The following is a 22,372-nucleotide window of genomic DNA, read 5'->3' on the forward strand; positions in this document are numbered from 1 at the left end:
GTAGTGAGCTAGGCCTAGTGCCGGCTGACTGTCTCTATAGTGATCTAGGCCCAGTGCCGGCTGACTGTCTCTGTAGTGAGCTAGGCCTAGTGCTGGCTGACTGTCTCTGTAGTGAGCTAGGCCCAGTGCCGGCTGACTGTCTCTGTAGTGATCTAGGCCCAGTGCCGGCTGACTGTCTCTGTAGTGAGCTAGGCCCAGTGCCGGCTGACTGTCTCTGTAGTGAGCTAGGCCCAGTGCCGGCTGACTGTCTCTGTAGTGAGCTAGGCCTAGTGCCGGCTGACTGTCTCTGTAGTGATCTAGGCCCAGTGCCGGCTGACTGTCTCTGTAGTGAGCTAGGCCCAGTGCCGGCTGACTGTCTCTGTAGTGAGCTAGGCCTAGTGCCGGCTGACTGTCTCTGTAGTGAGCTAGGCCCAGTGCCGGCTGACTGTCTCTGTAGTGAGCTAGGCCTAGTGCCGGCTGACTGTCTCTGTAGTGAGCTAGGCCTAGTGCCGGCTGACTGTCTCTGTAGTGATCTAGGCCCAGTGCCGGCTGACTGTCTCTGTAGTGAGCTAGGCCCAGTGCCGGCTGACTGTCTCTGTAGTGAGCTAGGCCCAGTGCCGGCTGACTGTCTCTGTAGTGAGCTAGGCCTAGTGCCGGCTGACTGTCTCTGTAGTGATCTAGGCCCAGTGCCGGCTGACTGTCTCTGTAGTGAGCTAGGCCTAGTGCCGGCTGACTGTCTCTGTAGTGAGCTAGGCCCAGTGCCGGCTGACTGTCTCTGTAGTGATCTAGGCCCAGTGCCGGCTGACTGTCTCTGTAGTGAGCTAGGCCCAGTGCCGGCTGACTGTCTCTGTAGTGAGCTAGGCCCAGTGCCGGCTGACTGTCTCCGTAGTGAGCTAGGCCTAGTGCCGGCTGACTGTCTCTGTAGTGATCTAGGCCCAGTGCCGGCTGACTGTCTCTGTAGTGAGCTAGGCCCAGTGCCGGCTGACTGTCTCTGTAGTGAGCTAGGCCTAGTGCCGGCTGACTGTCTCTGTAGTGAGCTAGGCCTAGTGCCGGCTGACTGTCTCTGTAGTGATCTAGGCCCAGTGCCGGCTGACTGTCTCTGTAGTGAGCTAGGCCTAGTGCCGGCTGACTGTCTCTGTAGTGAGCTAGGCCCAGTGCCGGCTGACTGTCTCTGTAGTGAGCTAGGCCTAGTGCCGGCTGAATGTCTCTGTAGTGAGCTAGGCCCAGTGCCGGCTGACTGTCTCTGTAGTGATCTAGGCCCAGTGCCGGCTGACTGTCTCTGTAGTGAGCTAGGTCCAGTGCCGGCTGACTGTCTCTGTAGTGAGCTAGGCCCAGTGCCGGCTGACTGTCTCTGTAGTGAGCTAGGCCTAGTGCCGGCTGACTGTCTCTGTAGTGATCTAGGCCCAGTGCCGGCTGACTGTCTCTGTAGTGAGCTAGGCCTAGTGCCGGCTGACTGTCTCTGTAGTGAGCTAGGCCTAGTGCCGGCTGACTGTCTCTGTAGTGAGCTAGGCCTAGTGCCGGCTGACTGTCTCTGTAGTGATCTAGACCCAGTGCCGGCTGACTGTCTCTGTAGTGATCTAGGCCCAGTGCCGGCTGACTGTCTCTGTAGTGAGCTAGGCCCAGTGCCGGCTGACTGTCTCTGTAGTGAGCTAGGCCTAGTGCCGGCTGACTGTCTCTGTAGTGAGCTAGGCCCAGTGCCGGCTGACTGTCTCTGTAGTGAGCTAGGCCCAGTGCCGGCTGACTGTCTCTGTAGTGAGCTAGGCCTAGTGCCGGCTGACTGTCTCTGTATTGAGCTAGGCCTAGTGCCGGCTGACTGTCTCTGTAGTGATCTAGGCCCAGTGCCGGCTGACTGTCTCTGTAGTGAGCTAGGCCTAGTGCCGGCTGACTGTCTCTGTAGTGAGCTAGGCCCAGTGCCGGCTGACTGTCTCTGTAGTGAGCTAGGCCTAGTGCCGGCTGACTGTCTCTGTAGTGATCTAGGCCCAGTGCCGGCTGACTGTCTCTGTAGTGAGCTAGGCCTAGTGCTGGCTGACTGTCTCTGTAGTGAGCTAGGCCCAGTGCCGGCTGACTGTCTCTGTAGTGATCTAGGCCCAGTGCCGGCTGACTGTCTCTGTAGTGAGCTAGGCCCAGTGCCGGCTGACTGTCTCTGTAGTGAGCTAGGCCCAGTGCCGGCTGACTGTCTCTGTAGTGAGCTAGGCCTAGTGCCGGCTGACTGTCTCTGTAGTGATCTAGGCCCAGTGCCGGCTGACTGTCTCTGTAGTGAGCTAGGCCCAGTGCCGGCTGACTGTCTCTGTAGTGAGCTAGGCCTAGTGCCGGCTGACTGTCTCTGTAGTGAGCTAGGCCCAGTGCCGGCTGACTGTCTCTGTAGTGAGCTAGGCCTAGTGCCGGCTGACTGTCTCTGTAGTGAGCTAGGCCTAGTGCCGGCTGACTGTCTCTGTAGTGATCTAGGCCCAGTGCCGGCTGACTGTCTCTGTAGTGAGCTAGGCCTAGTGCCGGCTGACTGTCTCTGTAGTGAGCTAGGCCCAGTGCCGGCTGACTGTCTCTGTAGTGAGCTAGGCCTAGTGCCGGCTGACTGTCTCTGTAGTGAGCTAGGCCCAGTGCCGGCTGACTGTCTCTGTAGTGAGCTAGGCCTAGTGCCGGCTGACTGTCTCTGTAGTGAGCTAGGCCTAGTGCCGGCTGACTGTCTCTGTAGTGAGCTAGGCCCAGTGCCGGCTGACTGTCTCTGTAGTGAGCTAGGCCTAGTGCTGGCTGACTGTCTCTGTAGTGAGCTAGGCCCAGTGCCAGCTGACTGTCTCTATAGTGAGCTAGGCCCAGTGCTGTCTGTCTCTATAGTTAGTTAGGCCCAGTGCTGTCTGTCTCTATAGTGAGTTAGGCCCAGTGCTGTCTGTCTCTATAGTGAGTTAGGCCCAGTGCTGTCTGTTTCTATAGTGAGCTAGGCCCAGTGCTGTCTGTCTCTATAGTGAGTTAGGCCCAGTGCTGTCTGTCTCTATAGTGAACTAGGCCCAGTGCTGTCTGTCTCTATAGTGAGTTAGGCCCAGTGCTGTCTGTCTCTATAGTGAGTTAGGCCCAGTGCTGTCTGTCTCTATAGTGAGTTAGGCCCAGTGCTGTCTGTTTCTATAGTGAGCTAGGCCCAGTGCTGTCTGTCTCTATAGTAATCTAGAATGAAAAACACTTTATTGTTTACATTGTCCTCTCTTATCTCTCTAGCCATCAGTTTATTCACTATTCATTACCCTCTACAACACACACACACACACACACACACACACACACACACACACACACACACACACACACACACACACACACACACACACACACACACACACACACACACACACACACACACACACACACACACACAGAGGAAGGGGTTTTGTGTCCCTTTTTTGCAGATGTTGTTGCAGTAGTGGAGGAACTCAAGCTTGAAAAACAAACATCTAGGGGAAATCAAAATCAAATCAAATCAAATTTTATTTATATAGCCCTTCGTACATCAGCTGATATCTTAAAGTGCTGTACAGAAACCCAGCATAAAACCCCAAACAGCAAGCAATGCAGGTGTAGAAGCACGGTGGCTAGGAAAAACTCCCTAGAAAGGCCAAAACCTAGGAAGAAACCTAGAGAGGAACCAGGCTATGTGGGGTGGCCAGTCCTCTTCTGGCTGTGCCGGGTGGAGATTATAACAGAACATGGCCAAGATGTTCAAATGTTCATAAATGACCAGCATGGTCGAATAATAATAAGGCAGAACAGTTGAAACTGGAGCAGCAGCACAGTCAGGTGGACTGGGGACAGGAAGGAGTCATCATGTCAGGTAGTCCTGGGGCACGGTCCTCGGGCTCAGGTCCTCCGAGAGAGAGAGAGAGAGAGAAAGAAAGAGAGAATTAGAGAGAGCATATGTGGGGTGGCCAGTCCTCTTCTGGCTGTGCCGGGTGGAGATTATAACAGAACATGGCCAAGATGTTCAAATGTTCATAAATGACCAGCATGGTCGAATAATAGTAAGGCAGAACAGTTGAAACTGGAGCAGCAGCATGGCCAGGTGGACTGGGGACAGCAAGGAGTCATCATGTCAGGTAGTCCTGGGGCATGGTCCTCGGGCTCAGGTCCTCCGAGAGAGAGAGAAAGAAAGAGAGAATTAGAGAGAGCATATGTGGGGTGGCCAGTCCTCTTCTGGCTGTGCCGGGTGGAGATTATAACAGAACATGGCCAAGATGTTCAAATGTTCATAAATGACCAGCATGGTCGAATAATAGTAAGGCAGAACAGTTGAAACTGGAGCAGCAGCATGGCCAGGTGAACTGGGGACAGCAAGGAGTCATCATGTCAGGTAGTCCTGGGGCATGGTCCCAGGGCTCAGGTCAGTTGAAACTGGAGCAGTAGCATGGCCAGGTGGACATGTGGACAGCAAGGAGTCATCATGTCAGGTAGTCCTGGGGCATGGTCCTAGGGCTCAGGTCCTCCGAGAGAGAGAAAGAAAGAAGGAGAGAATTAGAGAATGCACACTTAGATTCACACAGGACACCGAATAGGACAGGAGAAGTACTCCAGATATAACAAACTGACCCTAGCCCCCCGACACAAACTACTGCAGCATAAATACTGGAGGCTGAGACAGGAGGGGTTAGGAGACACTGTGGCCCCATCTGAGGACACCCCCGGACAGGGCCAAACAGGAAGGATATAACCCCACCCACTTTGCCAAAGCACAGCCCCCACACCACTAGAGGGATATCTTCAACCACCAACTTACCATCCTGAGACAAGGCTGAGTATAGCCCACAAAGATCTCCGCCACGGCACAACCCAAGGGGGGCGCCAACCCAGACAGGATGACCACAACAGTGAATCAACCCACTCAGGTGACGCACCCCCTGCAGGGACGGCATGAGAGAGCCCCAGTAAGCCAGTGACTCAGCCCCTGTAATAGGGTTAGAGGCAGAGAATCCCAGTGGAAAGAGGGGAACTGGCCAGGCAGAGACAGCAAGGGCGGTTCGTTGCTCCAGAGCCTTTCCGTTCACCTTCCCACTCCTGGGCCAGACTACACTCAATCATATGACCCACTGAAGAGATGAGTCTTCAGTAAAGACTTAAAGGTTGAGACCGAGTTTGCGTCTCTGACATGGGTAGGCAGACCATTCCATAAAAATGGAGCTCTATAGGAGAAAGCCCTGCCTCCAGCTGTTTGCTTAGAAATTCTAGGGACAATTAGGAGGCCTGCGTCTTGTGACCGTAGCATACGTGTAGGTATGTACGGCAGGACCAAATCAGAGAGATAGGTAGGAGCAAGCCCATGTAATGCTTTGTAGGTTAGCAGTAAAACCTTGAAATCAGCCCTTGCTTTGACAGGAAGCCAGTGTAGAGAGGCTAGCACTGGAGAAATATGATCAAATTTTTTGGTTCTAGTCAGGATTCTAGCAGCCGTATTTAGCACTAACTGAAGTTTATTTAGTGCTTTATCCGGGTAGCCGGAAAGTAGAGCATTGCAGTAGTCTAACCTAGAAGTGACAAAAGCATGAATTAATTTTTCTGCATCATTTTTGGACAGAAAGTTTCTGATTTTTGCAATATTACGTAGATGGAAAAAAGCTGTCCTCGAAATGGTCTTGATATGTTCTTCAAAAGAGAGATCAGGGTTCAGAGTAACGCCGGGGTCCTTCACAGTTTTATTTGAGACGCCTGTACAACCATTAAGATTAATTGTCAGATTCAACAGAAGATCTCTTTGTTTCTTGGGACCTAGAACAAGCATCTCTGTTTTGTCCGAGTTTAATAGTAGAAAGTTTGCAGTCATCCACTTCCTTATGTCTGAAACACATGCTTCTAGCGAGGGCAATTTTGGGGCTTCACCATGTTTCATTGAAATGTACAGCTGTGTGTCATCCGCATAGCAGTGAAAGTTAACATTATGTTTTCGAATAACATCCCCAAGAGGTAAAATGTATAGTGAAAACAATAGTGGTCCTAAAACGGAACCTTGGGGAACACCGAAATTTACAGTTGATTTGTCAGAGGACAAACCATTCACAGAGACAAACTGATATCTTTCCGACAGATAAGATCTAAACCAGGCCAGAACATGTCTGTGTAGACCAATTTGGGTTTCCAATCTCTCCAAAAGAATGTGGTGATCGATGGTATCAAAAGCAGCACTAAGGTCTAGGAGCACGAGGACAGATGCAGAGCCTCGGTCCGATGCCATTAAAATGTCATTTACCACCTTCACAACTATCAGATTATGCTGATATTGGGTAACCCTGTTTCACCACACATACGTGACATATGTGACACAGTTGTTCCGTGTACTGGGTTGTGTGCGTGGTTTTTACTGTGCCTGTCCTCCTCCAGACTTCTCAGTTAGATTTAGTCCCAGGCCAAGCATATTACCATGAATACATGCCTAAATATCTTTGAAGCAGGCGGACGTCCAATCAGAGGCAAACATTAACCTCCCCTGTGTATAGTAAACACACATACATACACAGATATAGTGAGCGCCACAAACACATAACCCTCAGTATTTGCACCATGTGACTGGTGAAGTATCCTGGGTATTTGATACGGGAGGACTGAACAGGCAAGAGAAGGTCGGGGGTGAGGTTATAGGGAGTGGTGGGGCTATACGGAGGGGTGGGGCTATACAGAGGGGTGGGGCTATAGGGAGGGGTGGGTCTATACGGAGGGGTGGGGCTATACAGAGGGGTGGGGCTATACAGAGGGGTGGGGCTATAGGCAAGAGTGAGGTATTTTTTGTATTTTATTAGGATCCCCATTAGCTGTTGCAGAAGCTGCAGCTACTTTTCCTGGGGTCCACACAAAACAAGAACAGCTCAGACAGACAGCACAGAACTACATACATGTGTTAAAAAGCCACATGTAGCCTACATATCAATACATAAACACAAACTATCTAGGTCCAATAGGGGAGAGGCGTTGTGCATCGAGGTGTTGCTTTATCTGTTTTTTGTAACCAGGTTTGCTGTTATTTGAGCAATATGTGATGGAAGGAAGTTCCATGCAATAAGGGCTCTATATAATACTGTACACTTTCTTGAATTTGTTCTGGATTTGGGGACTGTGAAAAGACCCATGGTGGCATGTCTGGTGGGATAAGTGTATGTGTCAGAGCTGTGTGTAAGTTGACTATGCAAACAATTTGGGATTGTCAACACATTTAATGTTTCTTATAAAAAGAAGAAGTGATGCAGTCAGTCTCTCCTCAACTCTTAGCCAAGAGAGACTGGTATGAATAGTATTTATATCAGCCCTCTGATTACAATTAAGAGCAGAACGTGCCGTTCTGTTCTGGTTCAGCTGCAGCTTAACTAGGTCTTTCCTTGTAACACTTGACCACACAACTGGACAATAATCAAGATTAGACCAAACTAGAGCAGAACTTGCTTTTTGGAGTGTGGTGTCAACAAAGCAGAGCATCTCTTTATTACGGCTAGACCTCACCCCATCTTTACAAGCATTGAATCTATATGTTTTGACCATGACAGTTTACAATCTAATGTAACACCAAGTAATTTAGTCTCCTCAACTTGTTCAACAGCCACACCATTCATTAAATCAAATCAAATTGTATTGGTCACATACCCACGGTTAGCAGATGTTAATGTGAGTGTAGCGATATGCTTGTGCTTCTAGTTCCGACCATGCAGTAATATCTAACAAGCAATCTAACAATTTCACAACAACTACCTTACACACACAAGTGTAAATTAATGAATAAGAATATGTACATATAAATATATGGATTAGCGATGGCCGAACGGCATAGGCAAGATGCAGTAGATGGTATAGAGTACAGTATATACATATGAGATGAGTAATGTAGGGTATGTAAACATTATATAAAGTGGCATTGTTTAAAGTGACTAGTGATACATTTATTACATCCAAATATTAATGATTAAAGTGGCTGGAGATTTGAGTCAGTATGTTGGCAGCAGCCACTCAATGTTAGTGATGACTGTGTAACAGTCTGATGGCCTTGAGATGGAAGCTGTTTTTCAGTCTCTCGGTCCCAGCTTTGATGCACCTGTGTTGACCTCACATTTTGGCTCCGGTGGTTATTGTCCTTGATGATCTTTATGGCCTTCCTGTGACATCGGGTGGTGTAGGTGTCCTGGAAGGCAGGTAGTTTGCTCCCGGTGATGCGTTTTGCTGACCTCACTACCCTCTGGAGAACCTTACGGTTGTGGATGGAGCAGTTGCTGTACCAGGCGGTGATACAGCCCGACAGGATACTCTCAATTGTGCATCTGTAAAAGTTTGTGAGTGTTTTCGGTGACAAGCCAAATTTCTTCAGTCTCCTGAGGTTGAAGAGGCGCTGTTGCGCCTTCTTCACCACGCTGTCTGTGTGGGCGGACCATTTCAGTTTGTCCGTGATGTGTACGCAGAGGAACTTAAAACGTTCCACCTTCTTTACTACTGTCCCGTCGATGTGGATAGGGGGCTGCTCCCTCTGCTGTTTCCTGAAGTCCACAATCATCTCCTTTGTTTTGTTGATATTGAGTGTGAGGTTATTTTCCTGACACCACACTCCGGGGGCCCTCACCTCTTCGCTGTAGGCCGTCTCATCATTGTTGGTAATCTAGCCTACCACTGTTGTGTCGTCAGCAAACTTGATGATTGAGTTGGAGGCGTGCATGGTCACGCAGTCATGGGTGAACAGGGAGTACAGGAGAGGGCTGAGAACGCACCCTTGTGGGGCCGCAGTGTTGAGGATCAGCGGGGTGGAGAAGTTGTTGCCTACCCTCACCACCTGGGGGCAGCCCGTCAAAGTCCAGGACCCAGTTGCACAGGGCAGGGTCGAGACCCAGGGTCTCGAGCTTAATGACGAGTTTGGAGGGAACTATGGGGTTAAATGCTGAGCTGTAATGGGTGAACAGCATTCTTACATAGGTATTCCTCTTGTCCAGATGGGTTAGGGCAGTGTGCAGTATGATTGCGATTGCGTTGTCTGTGGACCTATTGGGGCGGTAAGCAAATTTGAGTGGGTCTAGGGTGTCAGGTAGGGTGGAGGTGGAAGTGATATGATCCTTGACAGGTCTCTCAAAGCACGTCATGATGACGGAAGTGAGTGCAACTGGGCGATAGTCGTTTAGCTCAGTTACCTTAGCTTTCTTGGGGAACTAGAACAATGGTGGACCTCTTGAAGCATGTGGGAACAGCAGTCTGGGATAGGTATTGATTGAATATGTCCGTAAACACACCAGCCAGCTGGTCTGCGCATGCTCTGAAGACGCGGCTGGGGATGCCGTCTGGGCCAACAGCCTTGCGAGGGTTAACACGTTTAAATGTTTTACACACGTTGGCCGTGGTGAAGTAGAACCCGCAGGTTTTGGTAGTGGGCCGTGTCAGTGTCACTGTATTGTCCTCAAAGCGAGCAAATAATTGTTTAGTTTGTCTGGGAGCAAGACGTCTGTGTCCGCGACATGGCTGGTCTTCCTTTTGTAATCCATGATTGTCTGTAGACTCTGCCACATACGTCTCGTGTCTGAGCCGTTGAATTGTGACTCTACTTTGTATCTATATTGACGCTTAGCTTATTTGATTGCCTTGCGGAGGGAATAGCTACACTGTTTGTTTCCGGTCGCCTTGCCATGACTAAAAGCATTGGTTTGCGCTCTCAGTTTTGCACAAATGATGCCATCAATCCACGGTTTCTGGTTGGGCAAGGTTTTAATATGCGCTCGCTAATAAACTCACTCACCGAATCAGCGTATACATCAATGTTGTTGTCTGAGGCTATCTGGAACATTTCCCAGTCCACATGATCGAAGCAATCTTGAAGTGTGTAGTCTGATTGGTCTGACCAGCGTTGAACAGACCTGAGCACGGGCGTTTCCTGTTTTAGTTTTTGTCTATAGGCTAGAAGCAATAAAACTGAGTCATGGTCAGATTTGCCGAAAGGAGGGAGGGCTTTGTATGCGTCGTGGAAGTTAGAATAACAATGATCCAGAATGCTGCCAGCCCGGATTGTGCATTCGATATGCTGATCAAATGTAGCCTTGTTTTCAGATTAGCTTAGTTAAAATCCCCAGCTACAGTAAATGCAGCCTCAGGATATGTGGTTTCCAGTTTACATAGAGTCCAATAAAAACAATTCAGGGCCGTCGAGGTGTCTGCTTGTGTCGGGATATACACGGCTGTGATTGTAATCGAAGAGAATTATCTTGGTAGATAATGTGGTCGGCATTTGATTGTAAGGAATTCTAGGTCAGGTGAACAAAAGGACTTGAGTTCTGGTATGTTGTTATGATCACACCACGACTCAATCATAAGGCATTTATCCCCGGCCTTCTTCTTACCAGAGAGATGTTTGCTTCTGTCAGCGTGATGCGTGAAGAAACCGGGTGGCTGTACCGACTCTGATGACTTATCCCGAGTGAGCCATGTTTGCGTGAAACAGAGAATGTTGCAATCTCTGATGTCTCTCTGGAATGCAACCCTTGCTCAAATTTCGTCTACCTTGTTGTCAAGAGACTGGACATTGGTGAGTAGTATACTCGGGAGCGGTGAGCGATGTGCCCGTCTACGGAGCCAGACCAGAAGACCGTCTGCCCCTTCTCCGGCGCCATTGTTTTGGGTTGCCTACTGGGATCCGATCCATTGTCCTGGTTGGTGGTCCAAACAGAGGATCCGCTTCGGGAAAGTGTTGGTAAGTTGACGTTGGTCTTGTATCCAATAGTTCTTCCTGGCTGTATGTAATAGGAAACTATGCAGTATTTTGCTTTTTTATGTATTATTTCTTACACTGTTACCCCAGAAAATCTCCCGGGGTAACAGTCTCCCGGGGTAACAGTGTAAGTAAAAATACATTAAAAAACAAAATACAGCATAGTTTCCTAAGAACGCGAAGCAACCATCTCTGTCGTCGCCATGTTGAAAAGATTCCCTAGAGGTCTAGAACTGAGAGAATGATTTGTACCAAATACAATGCTCTTGATGTTCAGGAGCAGTTTATTACTGGCCACCCCTTCCAAAACAGACTGCAACTCTTTAAGGGTTTCAGGTACTTCATTAGCTGTGGTTGCTGATGCGTGTATCGTTGAATTATCAGCATACATGGACACACACGCTTTGTTTAATGCCAGTGGCAGGTCACTGGTAAAAAAATAGAAAAGAGTAGAGGGCATAGAGAGCTGCCCTGCGGTACACCACAGTACACCACACAGGTTATAGGGAGGGGTGAGGCTATAGGGAGGGGTTAGGTTATAGGGGTGTGACAGCTCAGAACACCTCTATAGATACCTGAATGATTGCCTATGAAGCTCTCCTAACCCCATTTTCCACTGCACTTCTGGCCTGTCCCAAATGGCACCCTATTTCCTATGTAGTGCACTTCTGTTGACCGGGCCCATTGGGAATAGGGTGCCATTTGGGACACTGTCATGCTATGTGGGGTCTATAAGCAGCAGCAGCAGATAGATAATGATCTAGTGACTATGGTAACCTTTCAGAAGGAGGTTATTGTTATAGTAGAGAATGTAATTAGGAAAATGGCAGCTGTGGCCATGTTGGATCATTAAGGAATATAATCCAATTGTAACTGGACAATCCTCTCCAAACCGACTGACCGAGTACTGAATCTCCCTCTCTTTCTCCCTCCCCCTCTTCCTCTCTCCCCCTTTTTCTCTCTCTCTCCCCCACTCTCCCCTTTCTCCCCCCTCTTTCTCTTTCTCCGTTGCTGGGTTTTAATGGGAGGCTGTCTGTGTGTGTGTGCGTCCGTCAGCCAGCCAGAAAGGAATACTACTGAGTATGTCCCTGAAAGCCTATGAACTATATTGGTGCACTGGTGTCTGGGTTGGTCTGCTGGTATGTCTCTTCTCAGCTTCACAGTTCTGAGAATGAGATGTACTAGTGTCTAGAGCCCTGAGACATTCCTGGGTCAGTTAGCAAGGAGAAAGACGGACGAACCAACGTAAAACAAGACAAAAACATGTAGTTCAGGTGTATTCTGGGTATTTTCTATCTGTTCAGTATTCAGATTACCTTAGGATGTCATACGCAGTATCAAGTCACCCAAACACACAGTGCTATCCCAGTCTGCTGACGTCACACAGTCCATGAACCAGAGACTCCACTTGTATAGTGCTGACCCGTCTGTCAGACGTCTAGAGCATGAACCAGAGACTCCACTTGTATAGTGCTGACCCGTCTGTCAGACGTCTAGAGCATACCCAGGTTAAAACAACAATTGAAATCATTCCATATACTTTATACAGTATGTGCTTGATTGAGCTTGCTTTGCTTAATGAACCAACGGAAAAGTCTGAAAACGGCAAACTCCGCCCATTTGACACTTGAGGCAGACACTAGGCATAATTTGAAAGATTTTGCATAGTGTTTGAACCCAGGTTGGGTCCAGAGAGAACGAGCAGTGTCGGTGGGTCGTAATAAAATATGAACTACTATATGTGTTTCCTGATGAAATACGAGCGAGCTTCCTTGGAAGAGAGAGCGGGCCGCCGTCGAGAGCTCTGAAAGTTATTGGAGTGCCAGGGATTCTCTGTGACGCCATTCGCTGGGCTACACCCAATGGTTTATAGGCCTAGCGGTGACACGCTGACCTCTACTCTACCTCGCCAGGCGGTGTGTGTGTGCAATTAAACCATGCAGCTTAATGGTTGAGGGGGAAACATATGAAGTGGAGTGTTATTTGAGTTAGTGGATGGCTGAACAGCTGCGTACGTACAGTAACATTGGCGAGTGGATGCTCACTCATTCAGACACAAGGTTGAGGAGCCTGCATGACAATATTAGTCTTATGCCACTGTTTACCCCGGGGATGAATGAACTTACAGGCCCATATTGGCAAAAAGCGACCACACACACACACACACACACACACACACACACACACACACACACACACACACACACACACACACACACACACACACACACACACACACACACACACACACACACACACACACACACACACACACACACACACACACACACACACACACTCTCACTCACCTCTCACTGTCTCACTCAGGTTGACAAACCAGACATCACCACCACACACATACCAGACATCACCACCACACTGTCTATAGGGACTCAGGTTGACAAACCAGACATCACCACCACACTGTCTATAGGGACTCAGGTTGACAAACCAGACATCACCACCACACTGTCTATAGGGACTCAGGTTGACAAACCAGACATCACCACCACACTGTCTATAGGGACTCAGGTTGACAAACCAGACATCACCACCACACTGTCTATAGGGACTCAGGTTGACAAACCAGACATCACCACCACACTGTCTATAGGGACTCAGGTTGACAAACCAGACATCACCACCACACTGTCTATAGGGACTCAGGTTGACAAACCAGACATCACCACCACACTGTCTATAGGGACTCAGGTTGACAAACCAGACATCACCACCACACTGTCTATAGGGACTCAGGTTGACAAACCAGACATCACCACCACACTGTCTATAGGGACTCAGGTTGACAAACCAGACATCACCACCACACTGTCTATAGGGACTCAGGTTGACAAACCAGACATCACCACCACACTGTCTATAGGGACTCAGGTTGACAAACCAGACATCACCACCACACTGTCTATAGGGACTCAGGTTGACAAACCAGACATCACCACCACACTGTCTATAGGGACTCAGGTTGACAAACCAGACATCACCACCACACTGTCTATAGGGACTCAGGTTGACAAACCAGACATCACCACCACACTGTCTATAGGGACTCAGGTTGACAAACCAGACATCACCACCACACTGTCTATAGGGACTCAGGTTGACAAACCAGACATCATAATAATAATATAATATATGCCATTTAGCAGACGCTTTTATCCAAAGCGACTTACAGTCATGTGTGCATACATTCTACGTATCTAACATCATCACCACCACACTGTCTATGGGGACTCAGCTGATAACAACCCTGTTTCTCTTACTGTAATGCAGATCTTGTATCAGTTCATATGGTCATGTATTAATTAGGTAGATTTTATGAATACGTTAGATGGCAACTAATGGAGCTGGACAGTACAGTAAACCTATTGGAGCTGGACAGTACATGTACACGAATGGAGCTGGACAGTACAGTACACCTAATGGAGCTGGACAGTACATGTACACCTAATGGATATGGACAGTACAGTACACCTAATGGAGCTGGACAGTACACCTAATGGAGTTGGACAGTACACCTAATGGAGCTGGACAGTACACCTAATGGTGCTGGACAGTACAGTACACCTAATGGAGCTGGACAGTACACCTAATGGAGTTGGACAGTACAGTACAACTAATGGAGCTGGACAGTACAGTACAACTAATGGAACTGGACAGTACACATAATGGAGCTGGACAGCACGTATAATGGAGCTGGACAGCACATTTAATAGACCTGGACAGTACAGTACACCTAATGGAGTTGGACAGTACATATAATGGAGCTGGACAGTACAGTACACCTAATGGAGCTGGACAGTACAGTACACCTAATGGAGTTGGACAGTACATCTAATGGAGCTGGACAGTACAGTACACCTAATGGAGCTGAACAGTACACCTAATTGAGCTGGACAGTACAGTACACCTAATTGAGCTGGACAGTACATCTAATGGAGCTGGACAGTACAGTACATCTAATGGAGCTGGACAGTACATGTACACATAATGGAGCTGGACAGTACATCTAATGGAGCTGGACAGTACAGTACACCTAATTGAGCTGGACAGTACAGTACATCTAATTGAGCTGGACAGTACAGTACACCTAATTGAGCTGGACAGTACATCTAATGGAGCTGGACAGTACAGTACATCTAATGGAGCTGGACAGTACATGTACACATAATGGAGCTGGACAGTACACCTAATGGAGCTGGACAGTACAGTACATCTAATGGAGCTGGACAGTACACCTAATGGAGTTGGACAGTACACCTAATGGAGCTGGACAGTACACCTAATGGAGCTGGACAGTACAGTACACCTAATGGAGTTGGACAGTACATCTAATGGAGCTGGACAGTACAGTACACCTAATGGAGCTGAACAGTACACCTAATTGAGCTGGCCAGTACACCTAATGGAGCTGGACAGTACAGTACACCTAATGGAGTTGGACAGTACATATAATGGAGCTGGACAGTACAGTACACCTAATGGAGCTGAACAGTACACCTAATTGAGCTGGACAGTACACCCAATTGACCTGGACAGTACATCTAATGGAGCTGGACAGTACAGTACATCTAATGGAGCTGGACAGTACATGTACACATAATGGAGCTGGACAGTACATCTAATGGAGCTGGACAGTACATCTAATGGAGCTGGACAGTACACCTAATGGAGCTGGACAGTACAGTACACCTAATGGAGTTGGACAGTACATCTAATGGAGCTGGACAGTACACCTAATGGAGCTGGACAGTACACCTAATGGAGCTGGACAGTACAGTACACCTAATGGAGTTGGACAGTACACCTAATGGAGCTGGACAGTACACCTAATGGAGCTGGACAGTACAGTACACCTAATGGAGTTGGACAGTACACCTAATGGAGCTGGACAGTACACCTAATGGAGCTGGACAGTACAGTACACCTAATGGAGTTGGACAGTACACCTAATGGAGCTGGACAGTACAGTACACCTAATGGAGCTGGACAGTACACCTAATTGAACTGGACAGTACATCTAATGGAGCTGGACAGTACAGTACATCTAATGGAGCTGGACAGTACATGTACACATAATGGAGCTGGACAGTACATCTAATGGAGCTGGACAGTACAGTACACCTAATGGAGCTGGACAGTACACCTAATGGAGCTGGACAGTACATCTAATGGAGCTGGACAGTACACCTAATTGAGTTGGACAGTACATCTAATGGAGCTGGACAGTACATCTAATGGAGCTGGACAGTACATCTAATGGAGCTGGACAGTACAGTACATCTAATGGAGCTGGACAGTACATCTAATGGAGCTGGACAGTACACCTAATTGAGCTGGACAGTACATCTAATGGAGCTGGACAGTACATCTAATGGAGCTGGACAGTACATTACACCTAATGGAACTGGACAGTACATGTACACATAATGGAGCTGGACAGTACATCTAATGGAGCTGGACAGTACATGTACACATAATGGAGCTGGACAGTACAGTAAACCTAATGAAGCTGGACAGTACCCTAATGGAGCTGGACAGTACATGTACCTCCAAGCCCACTCTCCTCTCAGGGACATGGTGCTAGATGATCTGGTAGAATATTGCAGATATAAATATAACATATAGAACAACTGACATGATATTTCTATGTGAAATAATATCTGTTTGATCAACAAAATGTTAATACAGTCTTTATCTCTCTCTCTCTCTCCCTTTCTCTCTCTCTCTCTCTCTCTCTCTCTCTCTCTCTACCTCCCCCTCTCTCTCCACCCCCCTCTCTCTCTTCTCCACCCGACCTCTCCCTCTCGCTCTCCACCCCCACTGTCTCTCACACCCCCCCACCTCTCTCTCCCCCTTTTGTTCCAGGAGGCCCAGAAGGTAAATAACCCTGCTAACAGTCAGGCAGCAGACGGTACAGCTAAGGGTCCTGATGAGAAGGACGAAGTGGTCCCTGCCAGCGAGGTGGGCTGGATGACCTCTGTTAAGGACTGGGCCGGGGTCATGATATCAGCACAAACACTCACCGGCAGAGTCCTGGTACGTACGTGTGTGTGTGTGTGTGTGTGTGGGGGGGGGGGTCGGTGGATACACACCAGAAGAGTCCTATGATTCTAAGGAAGTTATTCTGGGTTCTGGTGTATTTCTATAACTCATTATGTTGTCATCCAGAGTCACATGCATTTATTTTCCAAGCTATAACACAATGTATTACATACAGCAGGATTTTAAAGAACCAAAGAGTTTGGGCTGCTTCATGTTTTCATTTTTGCCATGGCAGTATTGAGATTCTGGTATCACAACAGACCTAGCATTGTAACACTGTGGTTCTAGCTGGTTTTGGTCTAGTTCAGTCCTGTGGTTCTAACTGGTTTTGGTCTAGTCCAGTCCTGTGGTTCTAGCTGGTTTTGGTCTAGTCCAGTCCTGTGGTTCTAGCTGGTTTTGGTCTAGTCCAGTCCTGGTGGTTCTAGCTGGTTTTGGTTTTGTCCAGTCCTGTTGGTTCTAGCTGGTTTTGGTCTCGTCCAGTCCTGTTGGTTCTAGCTGGTTTTGGTCTAGTCCAGTCCTGTTGGTTCTAGCTGGTTTTGGTTTTGTCCAGTCCTGTTGGTTCTAGCTGGTTTTGGTCTAGTCCAGTCCTGTTGGTTCTAGCTGGTTTTGGTTTTGTCCAGTCCTGTTGGTTCTAGCTGGTTTTGGTTTTGTCCAGTCCTGTTGGTTCTAGCTGGTTTTGGTTTTGTCCAGTCCTGTTGGTTCTAGCTGGTTTTGGTTTTGTCCAGTCCTGTTGGTTCTAGCTGGTTTTGGTTTTGTCCAGTCCTGGTTTTGGTTTTGTTTTGTCCAGTCCTGTTGGTTCTAGCTGGTTTTGGTTTTGTCCAGTCCTGTTGGTTCTAGTCCTGGTTTTGGTTTTGGTTTTGTCCAGTCCTGTTGGTTCTAGCTGGTGTTGGTTTTGTCCAGTCCTGTTGGTTCGTTCAGTCCTGTTGGTTCTAGCTGGTTTTGGTTTTGTCCAGTCCTGTTGGTTCTAGCTGGTTTTGGTTTTGTCCAGTCCTGTTGGTTCTAGCTGGTTTTGGTTTTGTCCAGTCCTGTTGGTTCTAGCTGGTGTTGGTTTTGTCCAGTCCTGTTGGTTCGTTTAGTCCTGTTGGTTCTAGCTGGTTTTGGTTTTGTCCAGTCCTGTTGGTTCTAGCTGGTGTTGGTTTTGTCCAGTCCTGTTGGTTCGTTCAGTCCTGTTGGTTCTAGCTGGTTTTGGTTTTGTCCAGTCCTGTTGGTTCTAGCTGGTTTTGGTTTTGTCCAGTCCTGTTGGTTCTAGCTGGTTTTGGTCTAGTCCAGTCCTGTTGGTTCTAGCTGGTTTTGGTTTTGTCCAGTCCTGTTGGTTCTAGCTGGTTTTGGTTTTGTCCAGTCCTGTTGGTTCTAGCTGGTTTTGGTTTTGTCCAGTCCTGTTGGTTCTAGCTGGTTTTGGTTTTGTCCAGTCCTGTTGGTTCTAGCTGGTTTTGGTCTAGTCCAGTCCTGTTGGTTCTAGCTGGTTTTGGTTTTGTCCAGTCCTGTTGGTTCTAGCTGGTTTTGGTTTTGTCCAGTCCTGTTGGTTCTAGCTGGTTTTGGTTTTGTCCAGTCCTGTTGGTTCTAGCTGGTTTTGGTCTCGTTCAGTCCTGTTGGTTCTAGCTGGTATAGTCCTGCTTGTTCTACATGGTACACAGGGGTTGCAGAGCGAGGAGATGAAGAATGAGAGTGGAGGAGAGGGAGACTGAGAGGACAGGGAGAATGAGCGTGGAGGAGAGGAGAGGGAGAATGAGAGAGGAGGAGAGGAGTGAGGAGGATAATGATGGAGGAGGAGCGGGAGAATGAGTGAGGAGGAGCGGGAGAATGAGTGAGGAGGAGCGGGAGAATGAGTGAGGAGGAGCGGGAGAATGAGTGAGGAGGAGAGGGAGAATGAGTGAGGAGGAGAATAAGAGAGGAGGAGAGGGAGAATGAGTGAGGAGGAGAATAAGAGAGGAGGAGAGGGAGAATGAGCGAGGAGGAGAATAAGAGAGGAGGAGAGGGAGAATGAGTGAGGAGGAGAATAAGAGAGGAGGAGAGAGATGAAGAGAGCGGGAGAATGAGTGAGGAGGGAGAGGGAGAATGAGTGAGGAGGAGAATAAGAGAGGAGGAGAGGGAGAATGAGGAGGAGAATGAATGAGGAGGAGAATAAGAGAGGAGGAGAGGGAGAATGAGCGAGGAGAGGTAGAATGAGAGGGAGGATGAGTGAGGAGGAGAATGAATGAGGAGGGGAGAATGAGATAGTAGAATGAGAGGGAGGATGAGTGAGGAGGAGAATGAATGAGGAGGAGTGAGATAGTAGAAAGAGAAGGGAGGAGTGAGGTGGTAGAAAGAGAGGAGGGGAGGGGGTAGGGGAAAGAGAGAGGAGGAGAAGGGAAAAGAGAGAGGAGAAGGAGAAGAGAGGGACAAAGAGAGGAGGAGAGGGAGAAAGTGAGGAGGAGAGGGACAAAGAGAGGACGGGAAGGGAGAAAGAGAGGAGGAGAGGGAGAAAGTGAGGAGAGGAACGAAAAAGAGAGGAGGAGAGGGAAAAAGAGAGGAGGAGAGGGAAAAAGAGAGGAGGAGAGGGAAAAAGAGAGAGGAGAGGGAAAAAGAGAGGAGGAGAGGGAAAAGGAGAGGAGGAGAGGGAAAAAGAAAGAGGAGAGGGAAAAAGAGAGGAGAGGGGAAAAGAGAGAGGAGAGGGAAAAGAGAGGAGGGGAGGGGAAAAGAGAGGAGGAGAGGGAAAAAGAGAGGAGGAGAGGGGAAAAGAGAGAGGAGAGGGAAAAGAGAGGAGGAGAGGGGAAAAGAGAGGAGGAGAGGGAAAAAGAGAGAGGAGGAGAGGGAAAAAGAGAGAGGAGGAGAGGGAAAAAGAGAGAGGAGGAGAGGGAAAAAGAGAGAGGAGGAAAGGGAAAAAGAGAGGAGGAGAGGGGAAAAGAAAGAGGAGAGGGGAAAAGAGAGGAGGAGAGGGAAAAAGAGAGGAGGAGAGGGAAAAAGAGAGAGGAGAGGGAAAAAGAGAGGACGAGAGGGGAAAAGAGAGAGGAGAGGGAAAAGAGAGGAGGAGAGGGGAAAAGAGAGGAGGAGAGGGGAAAAGAGAGAGGAGGAGAGGGAAAAGAGAGAGGAGGAGAGGGAAAAGAGAGAGGAGGAAAGGGAAAAAGAGAGGAGGAGAGGGAAAAAAAGAGAGGGGGAAAAGAAAGAGGAGAGGGAAAAGAGAGGAGGAGAGGGAAAAGAGGGAGGAGAGGGAAAAGAGAGAGGAGAGGGAAAAAGAGAGGAGGAGAGGGGAAAAGAGAGGAGGAGAGGGAAAAAGAGAGAGGAGGAGAGGGAAAAAGAGAGAGGAGGAAAGGGAAAAAGAGAGAGGAGAGGGGTAGGAGAAGTAGAGGAGAAGGGTAGGAAAAAAAGAGAGGAGGAGAGAGAGAAAGGGGAAGGGAGATGAGAGGAGGGCGAGGACGGACAGAGAGGAGAAGAGGAGAGTCCCCTGGTCTGTCTGCTGCAGTGTATTGTGGTTATAGGCTGATGATAAATGTGTCTGGGCAGGGCTGGAGTAAAGCATCTGGACTCACACCATGAGCATAAATCCAGTCGGAGGAAACCCTACATTTTACAAAGGGAGGAAACTTATATTTTCATTTGTAGACGCAGAATGTTTTCTTTTTAGAAATATTGATACACATAGAGACATAACATTAATACAATCCCGATTAAAATGCATTATAAAGTCTCATATATGTATTTAAAAAGTTGAAGTAAAGTGTTACCAAAATGTCTTAGTTTTCTTATGTTCGAGATGATTTAGGTGTTTCATAGACAGCCGGTGTTTGGGAACTGAATAAATAGGAAACTCTTGAGTTTTGACCAAAACCAACAAACAAAGCAATAAGCTGCCAACCCTAAAGTGTTGTAGTTAATATTTGGTGATATGAGAGTTCTTCACGCCTACTTAGAATATGAGAGCCTCAGATACAAGGCTTTCATCACCTTGGAAACAAACTCCTGAACGGGAGCTGTCAATTTACTAAACAAGTTCAACTTTCATCACGTTCTGTTAGCTGTTCTCTGCTGGCGTGAACACATCTCCCCCTCATTATCCTTTTCTCTATGTAGGGAGGAGCCTAAAAATCATCTCGCTATTTTTTTTTCAAACTTATGGGTGATTCATGGTATGCACTACATGACCAAAAGTATGTGGACACTTGCTCATCGAACATCTCATTCCAATTTCATGGTCCCACCTTTGCTTCTATTCAGACTTCACTCTTCTGGGAAGACTTTCCACTAGATGTTGGAACATTGCCGCGGGGACTTGCTTCCATTCAGTCACAAGAGCATTAGTGAGGTTGGGTACTGATGTTGGGCGATTAGTCCTGGCTCGCAGTCTGCGTTCCAATTCATCCCAAAGATGTTCGATTGGGTTTAGGTCAGGGCTCTGTGCAGGCCAGTCAAGGTCTTCCACATCTATCTTGACAAACCATTTCTGTATGGACCTCAATTTGTGCATGGGGGCATTGTCATGGTGAAACAGGAAAGGTCCTTCCCCAAACTGTTGCCACAAAGTTGGAAGCAGAGAATCGTCGAGAATGTCATTGTCTGCTGTAGCGTTAGGATTTCTCTTCACTGGAACTAAGGGGCCCAAACCATGAAAAACAGCCCCAGACCATTATTCCTCCTCATTATGCATTCCTGGCATCCCCCAAATCCACATTCATCTGTCGGACTGCCAGATAGTCAAGCGAAATTCATCACTCCAGAAAACGAGTTTCCACTGCTCCACAGACCAATGGCGAGCTTTACACGACTCCAACCGATGCTTGGCATTGTGCATGGTGATCTTAGGCATGTGGGCGACTGCACGGCCATGGAAACCAATTTCATGATGCTCTTGATGAGCAGTTCTTGAACTGACGTTGCTTCCAGAGGCAGTTTAGAAATCGGTAATGTGTGTTGCAACCGAGGACAGGCGATGTTTACGTGCTATGCGCTTGAGCACTCGGCGGTCCCAGCTGAGCCGTTGTTGCTCTTCGACGTTTCCACTTCACAATAACAGCACTTACAGTTCACTGGGGCAGCTCTCAGAAATTTGACGTACTGACTTGTTAGAAAGGTGGCATCCTATGATGGTGCCACATTGAAAGTCACTGAGCTCTTAAGGCCATTCTCCTGCCGATGTTTGTCTATGGTCTCATAAACAATAAACAAATACGTGGTATTATTAAACACAGACTAGACAGCTAGTATAACAGTCTGCTAGAGGTACGTGGTATTATAAAACACAGACTAGACAGCTAGTATAACAGTCTGCTAGTGGTACGTGGTATTATAAAACACAGACTAGACAGCTGGTATAACAGTCTGCTAGTGGTATTATTAAACGTGGTATTCTGCTATAAAACACAGACTAGACAGCTAGTATAACAGTCTGCTAGTGGTACGTGGTATTATAAAACACAGACTAGACAGCTAGTATAACAGTCTGCTAGTGGTACGTGGTATTATAAAACACAGACTAGACAGCTAGTATAACAGTCTGCTAGTGGTACGTGGTATTATAAAACACAGACTAGACAGCTAGTATAACAGTCTGCTAGTGGTACGTGGTATTATTAAACACAGACTAGACAGCTAGTATAACAGTCTGCTAGTGGTACGTGGTATTATAAAACACAGACTAGACAGCTAGTATAACAGTCTGCTAGTGGTACG

At 48.0% G+C, this 22,372-nt stretch overlaps 1 protein-coding gene across 3 annotated transcripts in view; it reads left to right on the forward strand.

Annotated features, from left to right (window-relative positions):
• Window positions 1-22,372, forward strand: part of LOC124041120 (calcium-activated potassium channel subunit alpha-1-like) — a 342,355-nt gene that overhangs the window by 102,082 nt on the left and 217,901 nt on the right. For all 3 annotated transcript variants that reach the window (XM_046358328.1, XM_046358326.1, XM_046358327.1), the window contains exon 2: window positions 16,553-16,723. In XM_046358328.1, coding sequence (XP_046214284.1) covers window positions 16,553-16,723 — 171 coding nt within the window. The remainder of the gene's footprint in view (window positions 1-16,552; window positions 16,724-22,372) is intronic.

The sequence above is a fragment of the Oncorhynchus gorbuscha genome, linkage group LG08, assembly GCF_021184085.1.
Source record: "Oncorhynchus gorbuscha isolate QuinsamMale2020 ecotype Even-year linkage group LG08, OgorEven_v1.0, whole genome shotgun sequence".
NCBI lineage: Eukaryota > Metazoa > Chordata > Actinopteri > Salmoniformes > Salmonidae > Oncorhynchus > Oncorhynchus gorbuscha.